The sequence below is a fragment of the Leucopleurus acutus genome, assembly GCF_964270905.1.
Source record: "Leucopleurus acutus genome assembly, chromosome: 6".
Classification (NCBI taxonomy): Eukaryota; Metazoa; Chordata; class Mammalia; order Artiodactyla; family Delphinidae; genus Leucopleurus; species Leucopleurus acutus.
In genome coordinates, this window is record NC_139149.1 from 99,548,013 (window position 1) to 99,569,492 (window position 21,480).

The 21,480-nt window shown below is 47.0% G+C and overlaps 1 protein-coding gene across 2 annotated transcripts in view; it reads left to right on the plus strand.

Annotated features, from left to right (window-relative positions):
* The window catches only part of ARPC2 (actin related protein 2/3 complex subunit 2), a 30,545-nt gene extending 15,244 nt beyond the window's left edge, over window positions 1-15,301 (plus strand). For both annotated transcript variants that reach the window (XM_082841377.1, XM_082841378.1), the window contains exons 6-11: window positions 3,155-3,341; window positions 3,999-4,092; window positions 9,947-10,073; window positions 11,622-11,722; window positions 12,053-12,153; window positions 14,840-15,301. In XM_082841377.1, the coding sequence (XP_082697503.1) occupies window positions 3,155-3,341; window positions 3,999-4,092; window positions 9,947-10,073; window positions 11,622-11,722; window positions 12,053-12,153; window positions 14,840-14,864 (635 nt within the window). In that variant the 3' untranslated portion in view covers window positions 14,865-15,301. The remainder of the gene's footprint in view (window positions 1-3,154; window positions 3,342-3,998; window positions 4,093-9,946; window positions 10,074-11,621; window positions 11,723-12,052; window positions 12,154-14,839) is intronic.
* The last annotated feature ends 6,179 nt before the right edge of the window (window positions 15,302-21,480 follow it).

Here is a 21,480-nt window from a genome sequence, read left to right on the forward strand (position 1 = left end):
CTTAATGTTTCAGCCAGAGGGCCACCTTTGTTTGCCCATGATGATTAAAATGCCTTTTGAGAAGACTAAGCAAACATTGAGTCTCCCTCCCAGCCCCTAGTAACACGTTTGTCTGTACACTGTACATTTGGAGAAGGAAAAGCAATATTCACAACTATTCTCACATTTTCAAGTAACAAAAATTTCAGCCCCTTTCATCTGTTCTGATCAGTGATCTCTGCCTCCTTCGTGGCCAGAGGTATTGGAAAGCACCATGGCCGTCCTTGATTAGAACAGCTATGTTACACAGCTTTAAAGGAAGTTTAAAGTAGAAAAAAATAAACAGTATTTTTATCCCTATGATTAAGTGGTAGTTTCAAATTCTGAGGTGTCTAGCCGGGGCCGCATAGTCAGGACCAAGTTGTAAGACTGTTTGAACATAATATTTGTTACTCAAATCCTGTGACTGTGGTACCTTGACTAACAAATCCTTCTAAAAAGGAAGGTGTGTCTGTCTCTTTTAACAAGTTACTTTAAAAACAACAACAGGGCTTCCCTGGTGGCGCAGTGGTTGAGAGTCCACCTGCCGATGCAGGGGACACGGCACGGGTTCGTGCCCCGGTCCGGGAAGATCCCACATCCGCGGAGCGGCTAGGCCCGTGAGCCATGGCCGCTGAGCCTGCGCGTCCGGAGCCTGTGCTCCGCAACGGGAGAGGCCACAACAGTGAGAGGCCCGCGTACCGCAAAACAACAACATGACACCATCTCACCATTCCCATTAGAATACCTTCCTGTGACTCTTATGTGCTGCTTTGGAAACAAAATATCTATAAAGAAAAAGCGCCTTTGGAATGTAACTTGCTACTAGGAGTATTTATGGATGAGAGCTTTGCACTCCTAAAGAATACTGAAATGTGTTAATCCCCAAATTGATGGTCCAAACGTATCTCAGAAATAAAAGCCAAAAGATAAATAACACTGTAGGCTTTAAGAGGAATCAAGGAATTTCAGAAAGAAAGGAAAAAAAAGAACTATAGCAGAAAAAGCATAAAGGAACTCTCAGACATGCTTGTCACCGCTCAGATCCTAAAATCTATCAGAACAAGCAGAGTATAACTCAGAGAGCTTATGTTTCTGTCTCTGGGCCTTCTCTTCCGCTTTCTGTGCTAAAGCACACGCTACCAAATTGCAGACCTTGTGTTCAGACAAGTGCAAAGTATAAAAAGATGTGAAGGTAGCATGTCTCTTCCTCTTTTTCTATGGATTTATCTAGGCAAGTTTGGAAAACTCAGCAGGGCATACTAGATTTTTACTTTTCTTCAGTATGTTCTGTTCATCATGTCAGAAGCCGTACTTAAGTCTGGCTTCAGTTATAGTTTTATTTCGTTTGTTTTATTTGGCTTCTTAAAAATAGCAAACCTCAAGTTTAAATATTTTCTTTTTTAATCTAATCTTGTGGTCTATTTATCTGGTTTTCAGGTATCCAAAATGGAATGGTGATTGGTATTATTTAATATTGGAGTGCCAAAAATGTGCTAAGCACGATCTAGAACAGAGATTTAGATAGCCAGCCAGTGCTCTCAGTGAGGATAGATCCAACAAAAAACACAGACCCCAGGAATGCTTTTGGAAAAAAATTAAATAATAACAAAGTATAGAGGTCTAAGATACTTGGAAATGTGAAATCTATACAGTTCTGGCAAAATTATTGCGATCAGTTGTCTAGAATATGAAATGATCCTCGGTGATGTACAGATACTCTTGCAGAATCATCTGTAGGTTTTTGGGCAGGTATTATTTGGCTAGATTATAAAATAAAGCATCCCAGCCTTGTTGGAATTTGTGCTGGACACGCTATAAAGGAGGCAGAATAGTGTAGTGGTCAGTACACTCGGACTTCAGTCTCTGTTCTGCCCCGTTTATTGATGACCTGCTATGTTCCAGGCACTTTAAATACTGTGTGTTCTTTTAATTCTCCCAGCAGCCTCCCCCAACTCACCACCCTTTTTTTTTGAACAGATGCAGGAATTGTAGAAGTTAGGCAATTTGTCCAAGGCCAGAAGTGTCAACGCCAGGATTTGGACCCAGTTTTTTGTTCAGCTCAAGAAACAGTTGCCTCCACCTTTATATCATGCTGCATTTGGCCTGGCACTTTGCTTCTTTGAACCTCTTTTTCCCTCTAAAATGAGAATAACCATATTCTGGCCTACCTATTTCGAAGAATTCTTTTTGTTTTTTTAATTTTATTTATTTATTTTTGGCTGCGTTGGGTCTTCGTTGCTGCACGCGGGCTTTCTCTAGTTGTGGCGAGAGGGGGCTACTCTTCGTTGCAGTGTGAGAGCTTCTCATTGCAGTGGCTTCTCTTGTGGAGCACGGGCTCTAGACGCACAGGCTTCAATAGTTGCAACACACAGGCTCAGTAGTTTTGGCTTGCGGGCTGTAGCGCGCAGGCTCAGTTGTGGCGCACAGGCTTAGTTGCTCTGCGGCATGTGAGATCTTCCCGGACCAGGACTCGAACCCGTGTCCCCTGCATTGGCAGGCAGATTCTTAACCACTGCACCACCAGGGAAGTCCCCAAAGAATTCTTATGGAGATCAAATGAAGTCAAATATTTTAAAACACCTTGAAAATTTTACAGGGTACACAAATCTATTGGGGAGGTATATGTACCCTTTTTTTTCCCTTTTTAGGTTTTTTTCCCTACCTCCATCCTCAGGGTTTGTGATAGCATGTAAGCGGGTATATTTTATTATCAAAAAGCAGCCCAACTGCTGGCCGTGTTGGCACTTGGCATGTTAAACCTCAGAGGAAAATATGTAACTCATATTATAGCTTGATAGCATCTTCAGCCCCCTTCACAGCTGTGTCTGGAACATTAAATTTCTAATGAAGTTTCCAGGATTATGACTTCCTCCCATTCCTTATTTGTAATCAGTCATCTTTGATATTGATTCAAATTTTTGCATATTATCTGTTAATTAGCTATATATATATTTACAGTAATTCTGCAAGAATTAAGATTTTTTTATTTCATCTCATTTGCCCTTTGAAGTAAATGGGAATGGACAGCTTTCTACCTGGGTTAAAAGTATAGACATTGAGACAAAATAAAATGTCATTAGAACCTGTAAAGTTTTTTTTAATATAATTGTTGGGTGTTTTTTTTCCCCTCCAGGATACAATGTCTCTTTGCTATATGACCTTGAAAATCTGCCTGCATCCAAGGATTCCATCGTGCATCAGGCTGGCATGTTGAAACGAAACTGTTTTGCCTCTGTCTTTGAGAAATATTTCCAATTCCAAGAAGAGGGCAAGGAAGGAGAGAACAGGGCAGTTATCCATTATAGGGATGATGAGACCATGTGAGTATAGAATTTGGTCCTGAAGCCTGGTGTGGCTGTCACACATGCTTACTGAAAGTCATTCGGCTAAGTCAAACCTTAAACTCTATTGTGTGAATCCCCCAAGTGTCTTTCTCATAAAATTTTTTAACCCAGGATGTAAGTGTTGAGGGGGAAAGGCCACTTCTTGTCTCCAGATACTGAAAGTTGGCAAAAGATGAAAAGAGAATCCAGTGCTCTCCTTTAAGGCACCATCATTTTGAGTCCCCTTCAGTAGTATAGCTGGATAATCGGGAGGCAGAGGGTGACTGTAGGTTCTGTGTTGTTGCAACTCTTGGATCATCTACATGCTGTGAGTCTCATAGTATATAAAGGAATACATTCTTTAAAGTGGAATTCTGAGAATCACTAACTCTGGATTCCATGTCGGAGCATGTAGACAAGTTAGTAACATCCACTTTGGGTGATTTTCATCTCTTGCCTCACATAGGGCATGCATTTATTTATTTATTTATTTATTTATTTTGGCATGCATTTATTATACTGACTTTGTTGGCCACCTTGTTTTATGAATTAACAGATTCGTGACTTTACCCTCCTACTTCACTTGTAGAGCAAGTTCTTGACAAAACCCTGTTCTGGTTCTGTACTCACTCTCATGGGTTTTGTTTCCCTCAGGTATGTTGAGTCTAAAAAGGACAGAGTCACAGTAGTCTTCAGCACAGTGTTTAAGGATGACGACGATGTGGTCATTGGAAAGGTGTTCATGCAGGTATGGAGCAGATATCTTGGGGGGGAGCCATGGCCTGGTGACTTACACCTCGTCATCAAAGCACACCATGAGCATAGAACTGGCAGCTCCTTTGATTAAACAGCCCCCATCAAACTCATGAATTTTCTTTCTTGGTGGATTTAGCCCTTTTGCAGGACTGGACTAGAGGGTGAATTGAATATTAAACATACTGACAAAATGACTGAATATTAAGCATCCTTCCTCCCGTGGGGTCTTTAATTTAAAGCTTGGTCACATTTCCTGCCCTCTTATGTTTCCTCAAGTTTCTAGCAAGGTCTACTGGCTTGACTTAGTCCCAAATAAAGTCTTTTTAGAATGGAATCTAGAGAAAATTCTTAAGTAGTAGGTAATGCATTAATAGGGTAGAGTTGTCGAACTGACAGTGAAGAGAAGGGGCCTGAGTTTGACCGAGGCCCCCATGGAGGGAGTGCCTCCCTCAGAAGAAGCTCATCTACTAGAAGAGTAATGGGGTTTAGCAGGACATTTTGTAATTGGATTTCTGGTACGGTTGGACTCAGGTCTGACACAACACACCCGCTGTGGCTTTGTCATGCTGTCTGCTAACCAGTTGCTGGCTTTAGGATGTGAGAGCTCATTGGTGAAGTGGTATCCTGGCTGGTTTCTTCTGAGATGGCTCAGCATTCAAAATCTAGTACAGTGGTTAAATTTCAAAACACTTGTAGGTTCATTCTGTTCCTTAGCAGGGTGAAGAGATTTAAGAATTCTGGGACAGAATCTCTTTTGCCAGGTTAGGTTGAAAGACAATTGTGCTTAATATAGTGAGAATACTTTATGTGTAGCCATTCTAAGTGGCTAGGGAAATCTTCAAAAAGGATATTCTCAGTTTGATCCATCTGTGCTGGCTTTTTGGGTTTTTTTGTTTTTATAAATTTATTTATTTTTGGCTGTGTTGGGTCTTTGTTGCTGCGCGCGGTCTTTCTCTAGTTGCGGCGAACGGGGGCTACTCTTTGTTACCGTGTGCAGGCTTCTCATTGTGGTGGCTTCTCTTGTTGCAGAGCACGGGCTCAGGTGTGCGGGCTTCAGTAGTTGTGGGTCGCAGGCTCTGGAGCACAGGCTCAGTAGTTGTGGCGCATGGGTTTAGTTGCTCTGTGGCATGTGGGATCTTCCCGGACCAGGGATTGAACCCATGTCCCCTGCATTGGCATGTGGAGTCTTAACCACTGTGCCACCAGGGAAGCCCATGGCTTTTTGTGTTTAAGCTAATTAATCAGAAACTAATTTTGTAGTCCCCGTGCAGAAAAATTGGAATATTGACGCAGCATTTGAGAGTACTCAAACTTACGAAAGTGTGTGTGTATGTACATATATATATAGATATGTATATCTTGGGTCCTAAATGTAAGCCTCAGGCAGGCATTTCATGCGTTTCTATGCAGAATTGACAGGGGAATTAAACGCAGTAGCTCAGAAATTGGGCTAAATCCAGACTGACAAGCTAATTTTAAAAGCTATGAACTATATATTTAGATTTGGCTGGTTTTTTACCAGTCTTGTTCCATTTTATTCCAGACAACATCTTAACTTATTTTTATACTTTAAACAGATCTGATCTTGGAGAGTGTGCTGGAGATTTGTTCCTTAGGAGAAGTTTGTGTGTTCTTTTTTGCATGTGAACTTAAGCTCTCCCTCAAAGTACATGTGGTAGGGCACTTCTAAAAGGAAAAAGAAAGTCTGCATTTTTGCACTGACAGTTTCTCCAGTGAGTGATGGGCCTGGCACCATGTGAGAAGGCAGTGCTCAGGAAGCCATCTGCCCTGCCTCCCTCTCCAAACTCAAAGGCTGAGGTAATTTATTTGAAATGACCATAGAAAGCTGGACTTATTTGGCTGGTTTTCCCCTCCAGAATAAATCATCTGATCATTGTCCTGGGCCTAGCTGTTTTAAATTTCTAGGAGAAGGGAGAACAGTGGATGCCCAGCGCAGAGTGTTGTGACCTGGGGAGGCTGTTTGCAGTTCCTTATGGTCACTGTCTGCTTGCTGCGGGTCTCTGTTTTCTCATGCTGGCATATGCACCTCCAACCGGGGCAGAGCACAGTCCCTGCTTTTGTCATTTGGCAGGCAGACTTAGAGGGATGCTTATTGCTGCCGTAAGGAAAAAACGGGGAGTTTCCATTCCCCACTCATAAGGATGTCCCAGTGCTCAGCTTTGGGGCATTATCTTTGTAGGCGTGCGAGCTGAGCACCAGGGAAAATCTGGTAGATATCCTCATTTCAACGCTTATTACGTGAAAAGCAATAGAAACAATAGTTACCCTTTTGGACATTGGAGTATGGTGAGCTAGGATTTTTTTATATTATTAGATCTTTAAGTTAGTTTAGTAAGTAAGAGAAGTTAAGTGGAAACCACTGGTTTCTTCATGTTCAGAGACAAGACAGAAGCAGTTTGCCTCTTAGGCAATTGTGAAGATGCCCCTTTTGAGGCCCCTTAGGCCCCTTGCTACCTGTATACATGTGGGGTTGTATCTATAGGATATTTTCCTGAACTGGGAACACTGATTCAAAGTGAGTAATTTTGGAGGGTATTGCCAAACTCTTCTCCATAGAAGTTGTGCCATTTGCCCTCCCACCACCAATGCATGAGAGTGTCCATTTCCCCAAAGTGTTGAACTTTTGGATTTCTGCCAATCTGACAGGTTAAAAATGCTATCTACTTTTCTTATGAACAAGGTCAAAACATCTTTTTTTATGCTGCAGGCTATTTGTTTCTTTTTTCCTGTGAAATGTCTCTTTATGTCCCCTATGCATTTTTCTGTTGGGTTATTGATCTTCTCAATTTCTTCATATGCTAGGGAGATTAGCCCTTTTTCTGTGATAAGAATTGCAAATATTTTTTCCAGTTAGTCGTTAGACTTTGTGTGTTGTTTTTGTTGTTGTTTTGTTTTGCTTTTTCCCCATGCAGAACTTTATTTTCACGTAGTTAAATTGGTCAGCCTCTTATGGCTTCCAGATTTTGAGTCATAGTTAGAAACTCCTTCCCTACTGCAAGGTTATAAAGAAGTTTACCTGTATTATTTTCCTGGTGTTTTTATAGTTTCATATTTTACACATAAATCTTATTACCTGTGTGGAGTTTCTCTTGGTACATGGTATGAAAGGTGGATACATCTTTTTTTCTAAGTGGCTACCCACTGGTCCCAGCAGCAATTATTTAAAAGCCCATGTTTACACTACTGATTTTAAGATGCTACCTTTATCATATACTAAATTTCTGTGTATATTTGGGTTTATTCTAAACTTCCTGTGGTCAATTGTGCTTTGATGGAGGAAAGAAATAGTATTGTGATGTTCAAAAGACATCCCAGCTGGAGGGAGAAAAAAGAGGCAGTATTGCTGATACATATGTAACAAAGACACTAAGGAAAAGAGAGCTGCTGGTTGGTGGGTTGATTGGCTTTTAAGTGTTATGTAAGAGAGAAAACCAAGGAGAAACATGAGATTGCCTAAAGGATAGCCCCAAATCAGAAGTATATTGTTAACCAAGTCTGAAAGGTTTGAAATGTATCACTTTCCATATACAGAACTGTTGAAATGCTGCCAAGTCACCACAGGCTTACAAATACTCCAGCTGGTTGTGAATGCCACGTGTACCAGTGAACCGGAGCCTTCAGGAAGCTTACTAAACACAAGAAAATACTGGCGGGCAGTTATTATCTGTTCTGTTTTCTCCCCCGAGGCTAAAGAGGAAAACTGACAGAAGTTAGAGAACCTCCCAACCCAGTTGCAGAATGAAAGGTGTTTTCTAGAGAAGGGCAATCTCACAAGCTTTGCTTTAAGAATTTCCATTTTGAATGATCTTGGATCCTTTCCTCCCTCTCCAAGTATTTTTCCTTTGGGGAACAAAATTCAAAGGGGAGCTAACCTAACCCAGTGATGTTAATTTATTTCCCACCAACCTTTAGAAGCCATGCAGTGAGCTCAGGAGGCAGGGTGGTGAAACAGGCGAGATCCCAGACTGGGCATTAGACCTCCTCAGGTGTTATCCTTCCTCGTTTACTGAAGGCTTGCTGATCGGTGCGTATTCTCCTACCTGCAAATGGAAACATAGTCCCTTCTCCTTTACAGTGTCCTGACACTGGCACTGAAGTCAGCTAGGGTAGAGGTGCTTTCTTTCATTCAGCAAGCCATGTGCTAGACAGCCTCTTTGAAGGGCAGAGGACTAGATACAGAGATGAATAAAAGCAGGATCCTTGGCTTGAGGAACTTTTACAACCTGGTGGGGAAGCCAGACGCATTAATGAATAGTAAAGTATCACAGTAGAGAAAAGACATGGGAACCCTGAGGGGAGAGCAGCCAGCTACCCCCAGGCTATTGGAGATAACGTTATAGAAGAGGTCATATCTGAGCAGCAGTAGAAGAGCGTTGCAGACCAAATGGCTATATAACATGCTTTCAGTATACTCATAAAACTCAGAGACCTTGGAAAGCCTTTGGTTCCATCCTTCTGCCATCACTCAGAGAATTTGAATCGGCGGTTTTACTGGCATTGCTGGAAAATCTAGTCCTGTTCTTGCAGATCTGGGTTGAGACAGGGATTCCTTGTATCACTTGTCTATTTACACAGGAATGTATAGATTGGGAAAGCTTGAGATGTGGAGATTAGAACATGGAAGGAATGGCCTGGTGTTTTACTTCCTTAGGCATTTTTCTGTAGTTTGGTGAGGGTGGATACATTTTGTCAAAGGTGAGCTCTTATGCAGGGTGGTGGTGATTTCATCCACGGCCATTCTAGAGCGAGAGTCAAAAGTCGGACTTCCAATTCTCATGTCACACAGTCTCCTTTTCTCAGTGAACACTAAGACTGCTTAACGTCTTTAACATTGTTGTCTTCTCCCAAGAAGGGCTTAAATTTGGTCTAAAGTTCTCATTGATGAATTCTAAACAGTAACAGGGTCTAAGTTACCTCAGTGAAACAAGACTTGTGCAAAGGCTCAGAGCCCAGAGAAAGCATAGTATTCATGAAACTGGAAGAAGTGGAGGTGGGGTGAGAGGAGGGATGAAAAATCTGTCAGTTCATAAAGGGCTTTGTGTGCAAAGGTTAAATGAGTTAAGACTTCAGCTCGAAGTCTTTTTTTTTTGGTTGTGTGGGGACTACTCTTCGTTGCGGTACGCAGGCTTCTCATTGTGGTGGGTTCTCTTGTTGCGGAACATGGGCTCTAGGCACCGGGCTTCAGTAGTTGCAGCACTCGGGCTCAGTAGTTGTGGCACACGGGCTTCTGTAGTTGCGGCTCACAGGCTTAGTTGCTCCGCGGCATGTGGGATCTTCCTGGATCAGGGATTGAACCCATGTCCCCTGCATTGGCAGTCGGATTCTCAAACACTGCACCACCAGGGAAGTCCCCAACTTGAGGTCTTAAGCTAAAGCTTGGGTTCCATTCACCCAGAAATTTTTTAAATTTCCTGAAAAATGTAACCTTTTTTCACATTAAATCAAAAGAGACTAATAAGCAGTAGTCATTATCCTGAATGTAATCTGGTTCTCCCAGTGCTTTGCAATTTGCTGTCTGTTTAGTCTCAGAAGTAATTTTATCACCTATGTTCTTCCAGAACAAGAGAAAGGCAAAAGGATTAACAGTGCTTTTCCACACTCATTGAAGATCGGGCTTGTTAAGTACGTTGTGATCTCTCCTCTGAATCTGAAGTGCATTGATAGCAGCCAGCACTTGTAATATTTCACATTAGGTGTAGGTTATTATTAGCCTCTGCTGGTCAGAGGGCTCAGAGGTCACACCCATAGGGCACACCCTGGAGCGTAAGTTGCCGTTCATCTCACACCAGATTCTCTTCTGGTTGCTTTTTGCTTCATCCTGGCAGGAGTTCAAAGAAGGACGCAGAGCCAGCCACACAGCCCCACAGGTCCTCTTTAGCCACAGGGAACCTCCTCTTGAGCTGAAAGACACCGATGCCGCCGTGGGCGACAACATCGGCTACATTACCTTCGGTGAGCGGGGCGGGTTGCCGCGTTTGCGCACCTTGATGGGTTCATACTGCAGTTGAAGTGGTTAAGGGGGGCGGGGGTGAAAGCAGGCATATCGATCATTCCTGTTGCCGCTGCCATGACTGTAGGAGGCCTGCCACGGACGCTAGTACAGGTCGAGTGCTATTTTTATACAGTAATCATTTTCCTTTTTTCCCTGTTTTTCCTAAATCCTAAGGAAAAAAGTGTAGCCTGTGATACCAAGTGTGAGGAGTTAGGGCCATGTAAGCATTGCTAAGCAGCTGGGTGGGAATACTGTGTCCTTTGGCGTTTCTTGGTTTTTTTGCTGATTTAGACCAGAGCTCCAGCCATGATTCACTGACTCCACTTTCCCCCTGAAAAAATTCACATGCTCCCCTGTTACAGTTGCTTCAGCCTAGTGAGCTGGCTCATCATTATAGCTGACGGTTTAGAACCGCAGCTTGTTCACCCACTGCCCCAGATGCCACTAAAATGTCCCCCTTTCTGGAGTTTTCTTTAATTCACCTCAGTGCTGAAGGTGCACCAGTTTATCAAAGATGAGCGAGTTGATTTACCAGGTTTCATTAAATCTAAGGTACATTGTTTTCTCACGTTACTCTCTGAGTTTGGCACACAGCTCACAATTCGCAGCCTGCCACAGTTTAATTTGGCAGCATCTCTCTTTATGGTACCTAAACTGATGGTAAACTTACAGTCATTGGCATCTCAGCACCTTTGCAATGTAGTTGTCTCCTGGCCTGGTGCTCTTTTCTCTCAGGGCAAGCTGACACAGGGGTCCCACCCTTTCTTATGAGGCATTCCTTTTCATTTCAACAAATCTTTATACTTGAGGATTTTGCTTATGGTGAGACCACTGAGTAGAGTGGGTGCAGAAGATAGAGAGGGCTCCAGGGAGCCAGAAGGAGAGGTGTGCAGGTCGGCCCAGGCGCAGGGCTGAGTGACTGCACAGGGCTTCAGGGGGTTGGCGGCAGGGGGGCTTTTCTCAGCCCCCAGCCAAAGCAGCTTCTCCTGCCCATCCTCATCAAGAGCGCTCAGATCCTTCTCCCTTGCTGTTTGGTTTTCACCACAGACTGCATGACCCTCTGTGGATCTAGTTTATCTGAAGACTTACTCTGCTTCAGTACCAAGGACCTAGGACAGGCAGGCTTTGTTCTCTAATCCTGATTGCTCCACAGTCCACCCAGGTAGCCAGTAGTGTCATCCTCCAGAGAGACTGCTGAGCTGCAGAGGCAGGAGCTCATAGGTATGTGGCAGAAGGAGTAGATTTCACAGTGCACAGCCAGAGAATCCAGACCTGGAATGAATGCCAGGGCCAAACCCTTTCCCTGAGGAGCTCTGGTTTTCGACCATGATCGCCTCCATTTGCACTCGCTGGCAGGAAACCCTGACAAAGCCCATAATGAAATGAGTGGACGGTCCTTAAGGAGGGAGAGATGGAGCTGACTGTAGGCTGCTGGTCGTCCCGCCCTTTGGCATTGGTGTTATTAGACCCTGACGCCTTGCCTATCCCCCTCCCCCACCGCCGCCCAGTGCTGTTCCCTCGCCACACCAACGCCAGTGCTCGAGACAACACCATCAACCTGATCCACACGTTCCGGGACTACCTGCACTACCACATCAAGTGCTCAAAGGTGAGTGAGAGCAGCTGCAGCGCCTCGGTGTCCTGTGCTCTGGGTCATTCTCTCCACCAGAGCTGATGCCATAGAAAGTCATCTCTGTATTCCAGGCTCTTGCTATGACCTCTTGTAGGTGGTTCTAGAGGCTTCAAGAAATCATGGCCTTTCTCCATCTCTCACTCACCCCTCCCCATAGCAGAGAGATGAATATATGCTTCCTTGCATGGCCCTGTGTCAACCCTAGGGTGGATATTCCCAGACCTTCCTGATAATTTCTGCTAATTAGAGCAAAGCTGTCTTTCTAGAAGATGACTCTGCTTCAGTACCCATTGTGTTTGCCTCCAGGCCTATATTCACACACGTATGCGGGCAAAAACATCTGACTTCCTCAAGGTGCTGAATCGTGCACGCCCTGATGCTGAGAAAAAAGAAATGAAAACAATCACGTGAGTCACACCGTCCTGCAGAAGGACCACCTTCCTCTCCTAAGCTCACCAAGGAGGAGGTAGTGGTGTCGGTGGCCCAGGTGTGTCTGGGCAGTAGCTGCATGTGAGGCAGGCAGGGTTGGGCCTGTAGCTGCCCAGCAGACTAAAGATGGGACACACAGGTTTTCACTTCCTAGTGGGTTTCCTTGTTTCTACATCTTTATAAGCGAGGAGAGTGGCAGCTAGGATAAAATACAGAGGGACTTTTTTACTGACATCAGCTGTGTTCTCTTTGGGCCTGAGTTGAGGGGCCAGTCTTGTCCTTCTCAGGGTCTTCTTGGAGAAATGAAGTAATTTGCTTAAGGACATTTAGTTGAGTAAATAGGCGTGGAACCACCCCTAAGTGTTCTTTTTCCTGGTCCACTTCGCGGCAGGAATTTTGCATGGAGAGGAAGTTACCTTTATCAGGGATGGAGGTGATGAGAGCCCTAAATGGTGTGAGGCTCTACATGCAGGAGGCCAGCATGGTCTGAGGCCTGGGGATTTGGGTCTGTGCCAGGTGCCAGATCTTGGGTCCCCCTCTGGTAAAGTTTAGGCAGTCCTGTTCTCCAGGTAGGGTAATAAGTGCTGATCTGCTGTCTTTTGTGCCCACTGAGTTAAAAATCTTGAGGTGAACTAAGCCTACCCACAACCCTCACAGCCAGTGCATTTGCCAGCACCCTGTAATCTTGGGGGGAGCCTTCAGTAGGTATGGTGTGCCTAGGGCTTCAGGCTCCTCCCCCTGGCCTCTTCTGCCCAGCTAGTTCCTGCTGCCATTCAGCAGGATGAGAGAGGTGTCTGACGCTTGCTTGCCTGAGCAGAGGGTTTTAACCTCAGACATTTATACAGAACAAGTTAAGTCGCCCCTGCCTTCTTTAGGCTTTAGAGGCTGCCTGTCTCTTCGTTAGGAAATTGGTACCAAAGGCCTTTCTCTATAATAGCTCCGCCCACTGCCCAGAGCCAGCGGAGTGTTCAGTCCACAGCTCAATCCTCTGCTTAGAGAGAGGTGTCCACGTGCCGTGGCAGTATCATTCCTTCTACCGTGGCATAGCCACAGATGCCAGCTTCGTGGCATACCCTAAAATAGGCAGAACTCACAAGATGGGGAGACAGCAGGGTGTGTGCCCTGGGGGACGCACGTTCTCGCTGCCCTGCAGAGCCTTGCCTCCGTCCTGGAGTTTACAGGTCCCCCTTTCCCTGCTTGCTTCTCTCACCCATACCACTTTGGTGACCTTGAGTGTGAGGCAGCCAATTTTGTGCCACTTTCAGGGCCCAGTGAAGAGACAGGCAGTTCAGTAGAGGCCAGGAGGTGAGCCAGCAGAAGGCAACCTGACCTGGCCAGCCTGTCGCCCACCGAACAGGAAGGCTGGGCATCATGAGCTGCTGTGTCACCGTCAGCCCTGTAACTGCCTTGTCCATTCAGGAGAAGGGCCCACTAGGCAGCCACCACCCAGTGTCTCCCTGCACGGCTTCTCCCCTGCCCTGTTAACACAGCCAGCAGGCGGTCGTGGGGGGTCATTGCAAAGTGAGTGCAGTGGACAGAGGGCAGGGACAATTCCCTGTCCTGATGGGGGACTGGGAAGAGATGAATCCGTGAAATGAGCAAACTGTCCATAAACCTCCTTCCTGGAACTTACGAGGAACAGCTTTGCCTTTTTCTGTCCTATGACGTCAGTGGCAGAGGTGGGCCCCAGAAAGGAGAGGGTGAGGTAAACAACTGCATCCACCCTGAAAACCAGATCGTGTTCCCAAGGGTGGGCAGAAGAAGCCGGGACCCCTGCCCTGCTGTGTGAGGTTTCAGAACCCAGAGCAGCATGAAGGCGCGTGGCGGGTCTGCTATGATCAGAAGCCAACCGTCAGCACCCCGCAGAGCTCTGCCTGAATTGGATACACGTGAGCTTTTTACTGGGGAATGGATAACAAAATATTTTAGCTTCATTTTGGGTTGGATGACACGATCAGGGCAGGAAAGCTTTAGCCCCTGTATTTTTGCCTCAGTTTCCCGTAATTCTCAGCTCTAGCTTCCAGGATGCTTTACCAAATGCGCACCCCCTATCTTTGGGAACCAGCCTGTTCCCAAAGTTGGCTATTCTGGGGAGAAACTGGGTGGAACAGGACACCCCAGTTCAGGAACCTTAAGTCAGGCAAGTGTTCCGTGGCTGAGTGTAGTCACCACGTGACAGCACGAAGCACCTTTAACCTTGGAAGTTTGGAGGGCTGCTTCTTTGGACGTCCTGCCCCCGTGGTGAAAGATTTAAGGAACTGCTGTCTGCTAGCCCGAATAGGTATAAACTGTGTAGGAGGACCCTGAATGCTTTACTCGGAAGAGGATTGAGCCCAGTCTGAAATGCAAATAGGTCTAGGCCATCCAGAAATTGTGGGCAGGTGATTCTCCTGTCTAACTTGGTACATTTACTGTCCTCGTGGGCTTATTAGCACAGGTATTACTTGGTACCCCAAAGTATTCAATAGGGAGGAAGAGATGATGAGACATTTCTGTGAAAGCTGGACCTTAGCCCGTGCCTGGAATTCCTACATACCTCTGCCTGAGGAACCTTACCACCTCGTGTTTGCTGTCTCTTCCGGGACCCCATTCCTAGCCCAGAGCATGAGGTGGACGGAAAGGTGAACAGAAACCAGCCTTCACACTTACTCTCTGCTTTTGAAGGGGGAAGACGTTTTCATCCCGCTAACTCTTGGGAACAGGAAGAGGAAGCGGCTGGCAGCTGAAGGCTGGAACACTTGCTACTGGATAATCGTAGCTTTTAATGTTGCACCTCTTCAGGTTCTTAAGGGATTCTCCGTTTTGGTTCCATTTTGTACACATTTGGAAAATAATCTGCAAAAACGAGCTGTGCTTGCAAGGACTTCATGGTTCCCAAGAATTTTAAAAAAAAGGAAAAAAACGAATTCCACTTGATCAACTTAATTCCTTTTCTTTATCTTCCCTCCCTCACTCCCCTTCCCCTCCCCCTCTTTTCCGAGCTGTTTTGCTTTGCAGTATGTTACTGGTAATGAGTTGCAGGATAATGCAATCTTAACTTGTTTTCTCCTAAGTATTTGAGTTCAGAACTCCTGTATCTAAAGAAACACGGTTGGGGTCATTAATAAAGAAAATCTTTCTATCTTACATGAGAATTCACTGGGTTTCTGGACTGTGAGTCCAAACAAGAGAGGAGAAGGGATGAAGGGTGCACCAGTACTGCCCTTGAACCTGCAAACCTGCACTGGAAAAGCTTAGGTTCCGGAGGCCCCTCCCCACCCCACCCCCTGCCAGCCTCCCTGTAGAGGAGAGAATGGCTCACTGGTAAGCTCTTAGTTGGCATTTCTGGGTAAACTTAAACATGCTCACTGTAAAGCTTGGTTACTAAGTCTTGGCTGTGGCCAAGAAGCTTGCAGGACAGTGACAGGCACTTTATAATGTGTTTTCTGGTGAAGTCTTTTATCTTGAATAATGTATAACGTTTCCCCAAATGTGTTTCATGGTGTGTGTGGTTCTGCAGGTCATTGTGGGTCTAATGCAAACAACTGGGCAGTTTCTTTCTCACACAAGAGCCCAATAGCCTGGCATTCCACAAAACTCACTGTGGGAGATGCTTACCTAATAAACAGGACAGAGCCTAGCAAGGTATCCTGCTGTCCCCACTGATCCCTAAAATACAATTGGTTCAGAAAGTTGGCTTGGTGAAGAAAAGAACTTTAGGGGCACCTGAAATGGTCTAAGGGTGACCCTAATGGTTTCTACCTTCTTGCTTTCCCTTTTGTCTCCATCAAGTTCAGTGTGTTTCAAACTGGTTTGAGACTGTTAATGAATTGTGAAATGTCCTGAGATTTTTATTTCCTAAACTATTGTGAGATAATTATACATTCACTGCAGTTGTAAGAAATAGTACAGAAATTCTGTAGTACAATATCACAGCCAGGAAGTTGACACTGACACAATCCCACCCTTGCTCAGACTTCACCAGTTTTGCATACACTCATTTGTGTGTGTGTGTGTGTGTGTGTGTGTGTGTGTGTGTGTGTGTGTGTGTGTGTTGTGTCTTCCGTGCATTTTTTTTTCACGTGTGACTTCATCAGCGTTTTTTAAAAATAGAATAGTATATATATACTAATCAGAATGCGTCACTCCTATTAAGGGTAAGTACTGATTTAGTTATAGACATGTTGACTAGATTGTAAAAATGTCTTTTTACTGTGGGTCATGATCAGATTTAAAAGCAACAGGTCATTTAGTTATCCTGGCTTTGTTTCACTCAGGATCAGTTACGTTCCCATCCCCTCAACAAATATGTGCCCCGGAGAGTGCTGTCCCCTTGGTGGGGCTGACCATGACTTTCAGTGGAGAGAGTTCACCACATCGAGTCTTCCCAGTGTTTTCCTGGGATGTGGCGCCTCATCACCTACTTCTGGTGGATGGAAAACTGGGCTAAATTAGATCTATTGAGAGACAGTGACATAGATGTGTTCTGTACCCCAGGAGCTATTGAAGGGGTTTGCAAGGGTAATTTTGGCCAGAAGTTGTTTTTGCTCTCCTGCTGACTTTAGGACATAACTCCTTAGTAAGTTGGAACTCACTGTATTTTGCCAATAATGGGGATCAGACTTCTGAAAAGGGCTGTAAATGGCAAAACCAGGGTTGCTTAGAAAATATGGAGTTAGGAGAAAAAGAGGCATTAAATATTTTTTAATAAACCCTAAGGAATTGTCTTAATTCCAAGACTTTGTCAGCATAAAAACCCATGCTGGTGAAAACCCCTCTCCAGACATGCTCCTTTGTCGTCATCTGTTTCCAGGGCACAGTTAACTCTTTCTCAAGGACCCTCCGTCCCCTTTGTGGATAAAGGCACACTGTAACTTCAGCCAAAGCCCATAGAATTGTAGGAGGAGGGAGGTCTCAAGCTGAGGGTCAGCATGCTGAGAGGATGTGGGTGACGAGAAACGGGATCTAGTCTCAATTGCTGCTAATTTGCTGCCTTACCCTAAAGGTCCATACCTGGGAGGTATAGATGAGCTGGGATATAAGCTGGAGAGGTGGAAGCAGTGTTTAAGACAGACCTGGGTTTGAATCCATGTTCCACCACTTAATAGCTATGTGACTGGGTAAATTTCTTAATCTGAGCCCCGATGGCCTCATCTTTGGACATGACACCACCTATTTCACAGGGCTCTTAAAAAGGAATAGAGAACAGATAATAAGTGCCTATCACATTATAGGCATTTATAATGCCTATAATTATCATTGATAACACCGTCTAATAAATCTTAGTTACATTCTTGTACTCGTAAGAGGATCAGAGTGGCAGGACTGCTGAGAAGCCAAGTCCAGCATAAACCAAGGTCGCTCTGCATTGGGGTTTTTCAGGTCCTCACCAAAAACGGTGATATTTTTCACTGTTTGGTGGCCCTCAAACTGCCGTGTGGGGTGAGAAGGGTGTTAGTGGGAAGCTCCAAGTCTGGATAAAGTGCGACCTGGGCAAGCTAAGAACCAGGAGCTTGATGGAAAAGCAAATAAGACTGTAACAGGAAGTGGAGGTGTGGAACCAGAGGACATGAAGTTGAAGCCAGGAAGAGGAAGTAATGCCAGCTGCTGCGTCAGCCCTTCTACCCAGAGCTGATACTTGACAGTTACCATTTCAGTTCCCTTCAGTCTCATTCGCAGTAGGCCTGAGGGACCCTCGTCCCAGCAGCTACAGAGACCTAAGACCAAAGCCTGGGTCGGCTCTGGGGGCCATTTTGAATTCAATGCTTCCCCCTTCTGGGGATTGCTAAAAGCACTGCAGTTTGTGTGACTCCGAGGGAGGCTTGAAGAATCTGTCGTAGCCCTGACAGGAAGGACCAGAGTTTCCTCTGCCCATATAGCTGACTTTAAAGTCTTCCTGAAGCCAGGATCCTGGCCAGACTTGGTCACAGGACTGTCCCCAGAGCCCTTCAGAGGCTCCCAAGGGCTCATCAGCCGGAGCCTATGGGGAGCCACCCAGGGCCGACAGGAAAATTTCCAGGAGAACGGGGTGCACGAAGGAGACCCAGTGGCTCTCCTGCCACAGTCCAGACTGGACACTATGATACAGGCTCTACCTGAGAGGAGAACGGGGACTGAGGTGGGGAACTCTAGGGCCCACAGATCCGCTGGATGGAGCATCTGAAAACTGTCTGCACCAGAGCCCTCTTGTGGGCGAAGGAGAGAAGGCTGGGGATAAGTCAGTCCCGGGGACTGATGGAACAGAGAGGAACTAAATGATCCAATAAGGAGGAAACAGGGCTGAGCTGAGGACAGAACCCAGGCTCCCCGGCTCTGGCTCCCGAACTTGTTCTCCTTTACACGTCATCCCACACAGTGTTTAGACAGAGTAGCGAAGAAGAAACACAGACATCTTGGATCCTGCAGGGAGGAGGCCAGGGCTGGGAACAGAAGGAGGTCTGTTTATTCCTGGCAATCCAACATGAGACGCCCCACTCCCACTTCTGTCAAGGCCCCAGGGTGAACTCTCCCAGAGCCTCTGACTTCTGCACCGCCAGATAGCATGGGGCCGAGAGCGTCCACTGGAATGCAGCATCCTCCCACCCACCAGCTCCCTTGAGGATGGGTTTGAGGCTGGGTGCTTTCCTCTTCCCAGTTTTTGTCCCAACAGAGGTCCTTCTCTCCAGGCCTCCTGACTGCTGTGCAGGGTTGGCAGAGCTAGACCTCTCAGGCCTCCAGCCCTTCAGGCCCAGGTCTCACCGAGAGAGCACAGAAAACCCCTTGCTTCGTCTACAAGGAGCGTTTTCCTAACGTCTAAACTCCAGCTTTCTCGCTGCAGTTTTAGCCTGTTCCCTCCCACTTCAGGCGTCAAGAGAGTGTAACTGCTTGTCTCCCTCACCCCAAAGCCTCACGTGACACAAGCTGGAAATTGGGTCTTCCTAGCCTTGAACTTGCCCTTCCTCTCACTCTGCCTAGTTTCTTGTGTTTCCCTGTGGAGTGAAAGTGTCATTCCCCTCTTGCTTTGCACAGGCTCTCTATCAGCCTTTCTCAATGGAATTCTCAGAGGGGACAGGTGGCTGGAGGGAAGGGATGTGCAGAGAAGGCCAGAAATCCCTTTCATTGTGTGCTTCTGTGCCGAGCACTGACCCAAGTCCTTATCACACGCTTTTTTTTTTTGGCTGCACCGGGCAGCATGCAGGATCCCAACGGCGAGGGATCCAACCTGTGTCCCCTGCAGTGGAAGCGCAGAGTCTTAACCGCTAGACTGCCGAAGTCCCCCACACATTTTCTCATATAGTCTCACAAGAGGTGAATACAATATGAGCCCCATTTTGCAGATGAGGAAATTAAAGTAAGAGAACTTTAATAATTTACTCGTTTAAACAGCCAAAAAATAGGATCCAAAAAGGATTCTGAGATTTAAACCCAGGCTTTCGGATTCCAGCACTGGCTCATGCCTCTTAGTCGTCATGGAGGAGGGAGGAAGGGAATCACTGGTTGAGAACCCTCCCCCATTAGATGTCAGGTACTGGGATGTATGCAGTTACATGTTATCCCATGGTATTCCCCACAACAACAGTGACAGGTGGTTTTCCTTGTTTCCATTTTACAGGTGAGAAAATTGAGGCCCAGAGGTAGCTTGCCCCAAGTCACAACCCCAGAGCTATTTGTGCCTCATAGCCCAGAACTTGACTCACAAAGTAGTTGAGAAAAGTGTGGAATGACCCCAGATTCTGGAAGGCAAGCCTGGCTTTATAAGCTGAAATTCCCTACCAGGTGATAGGAAGGGCAGGCAGTGAAGATTCTCATATTCCAAACATCCCCCCACCACCACGACCATCAGACACACACCACTATGCGGACTGGCAGAATTGTCAGCTGGCTTGGCCACTCCAGGGGTTTGAGGCTCATAAAATGTAAATATATGAGCTGGGAAGTGGAGAAGGCAGACTAAATCATTGTTCACTAGCTGGGATGCATTTCTCAAGATTAGCTACGCAGTAGCGGGCCAGAGGGCTCCAAGCTGGGTGACCTGCCTTGGTGGCAAGCTATGGCCAGTGGCTGGAGAGGGGGCCACTGGTACAGGAGGGTAAGGAGGGGGCACTGGAGAAAGGGGAGGAAGGCCTCCCAGTACTGCAGCTCAGGGTGTGCCAGGTCCCACCCCCCAGAGGCGGGGCCAGGCTGATCCCCGCCAGCCTCAGCTCCATCCCTCCAGGAACCCAGGCGAGGGCAGAGCCAGGGAGAGCAGTGGAGAGCCGGGGCCCTGCTGTCCTCGCACAGTGGAGGTACCATGCCCTCACCGGTCAGGACACCAGACATCACCAGAAGCCCTGCAGCGCTGGCTGCGACAACTCCCTGACACTCAGAGGAAAGCCCAGGCTGGGGGAGCAACACCTGTCCCTCACAGCCATGTGAGTACCTACCCCCTCTCCCCCTTCCCCACCCGGCCCCCGGGGCCACACCTGGAGACCTCGACCCCAGATCTTGCAGAGGCCATTGCACGCAGCCTGAGCCACCAGAGCCTCCGGGTTGTGCAGGTCACACGGCCAGCACACCCATAAGACTGCTGGGAAGTCGCCCCGGCGGCCGACCCTGCCTTTCTCGCTGGTCTGTTGGAGGTAGGGTGGGAGACTCACTCCAGCGAAGAGCTGGGAGCTCCAGCCCATGACTCCAGAGTCCAGGATTGAAGTAACGGACTCTGAGGTCTCCTGGGGTTTAATAAAGTTGACAGTGCAGGGATGAAGGGGAACAGAAACTGGAGGGCCGCTGGAGAGGCAAAGATGTTCCCAGCGGACGGCACTGGGGGAGGTTGAGGAAGAAGAAACAGAAGCTGAGGGTAAAGGGGTGCAGCAGCTTGGGGGTACCTGAGGGGAGCTGGGGATAGAAGGGGCAACATCTCCTGCGCTCAGGGTGGCCGTGGGGCCCTCTAATCCTCTGACCCGGGGGAGGGGGCAGGTAGGAATCCTTTCCCTCTTGACTTCAATCCTAGCAACAGCGGCTGCTCCCGTTGACAGAAGCAGGAGTTCCCACAGGGCCCAGGACCCCTCCCCTGTCCCCCATCCCTATGATGTGGCAGTGGGGACAGGGCATGGGAGGACTGGGACAGGTCAGAGCCACAGAGAGGCCAGGCCCTGCCCAGCGGCTCCTCCTCCCTCTCTGGGCTCGCTTCAGCCCTCTGCCGCCGGCATCTGCACATTCACTGCCAACCCTCCCCCCTCCCAGCAACTCCTCCCCTCCGCCAGTTCCCAGGAAAGGCCCTGTCGCTAGAGAGGTAGGGACGCGTCAAGTTTATGGGCTGGAAGTCCTGCCCGGAGGCTGCTCACTGAGGTGTAACTGGTGACAAGGCG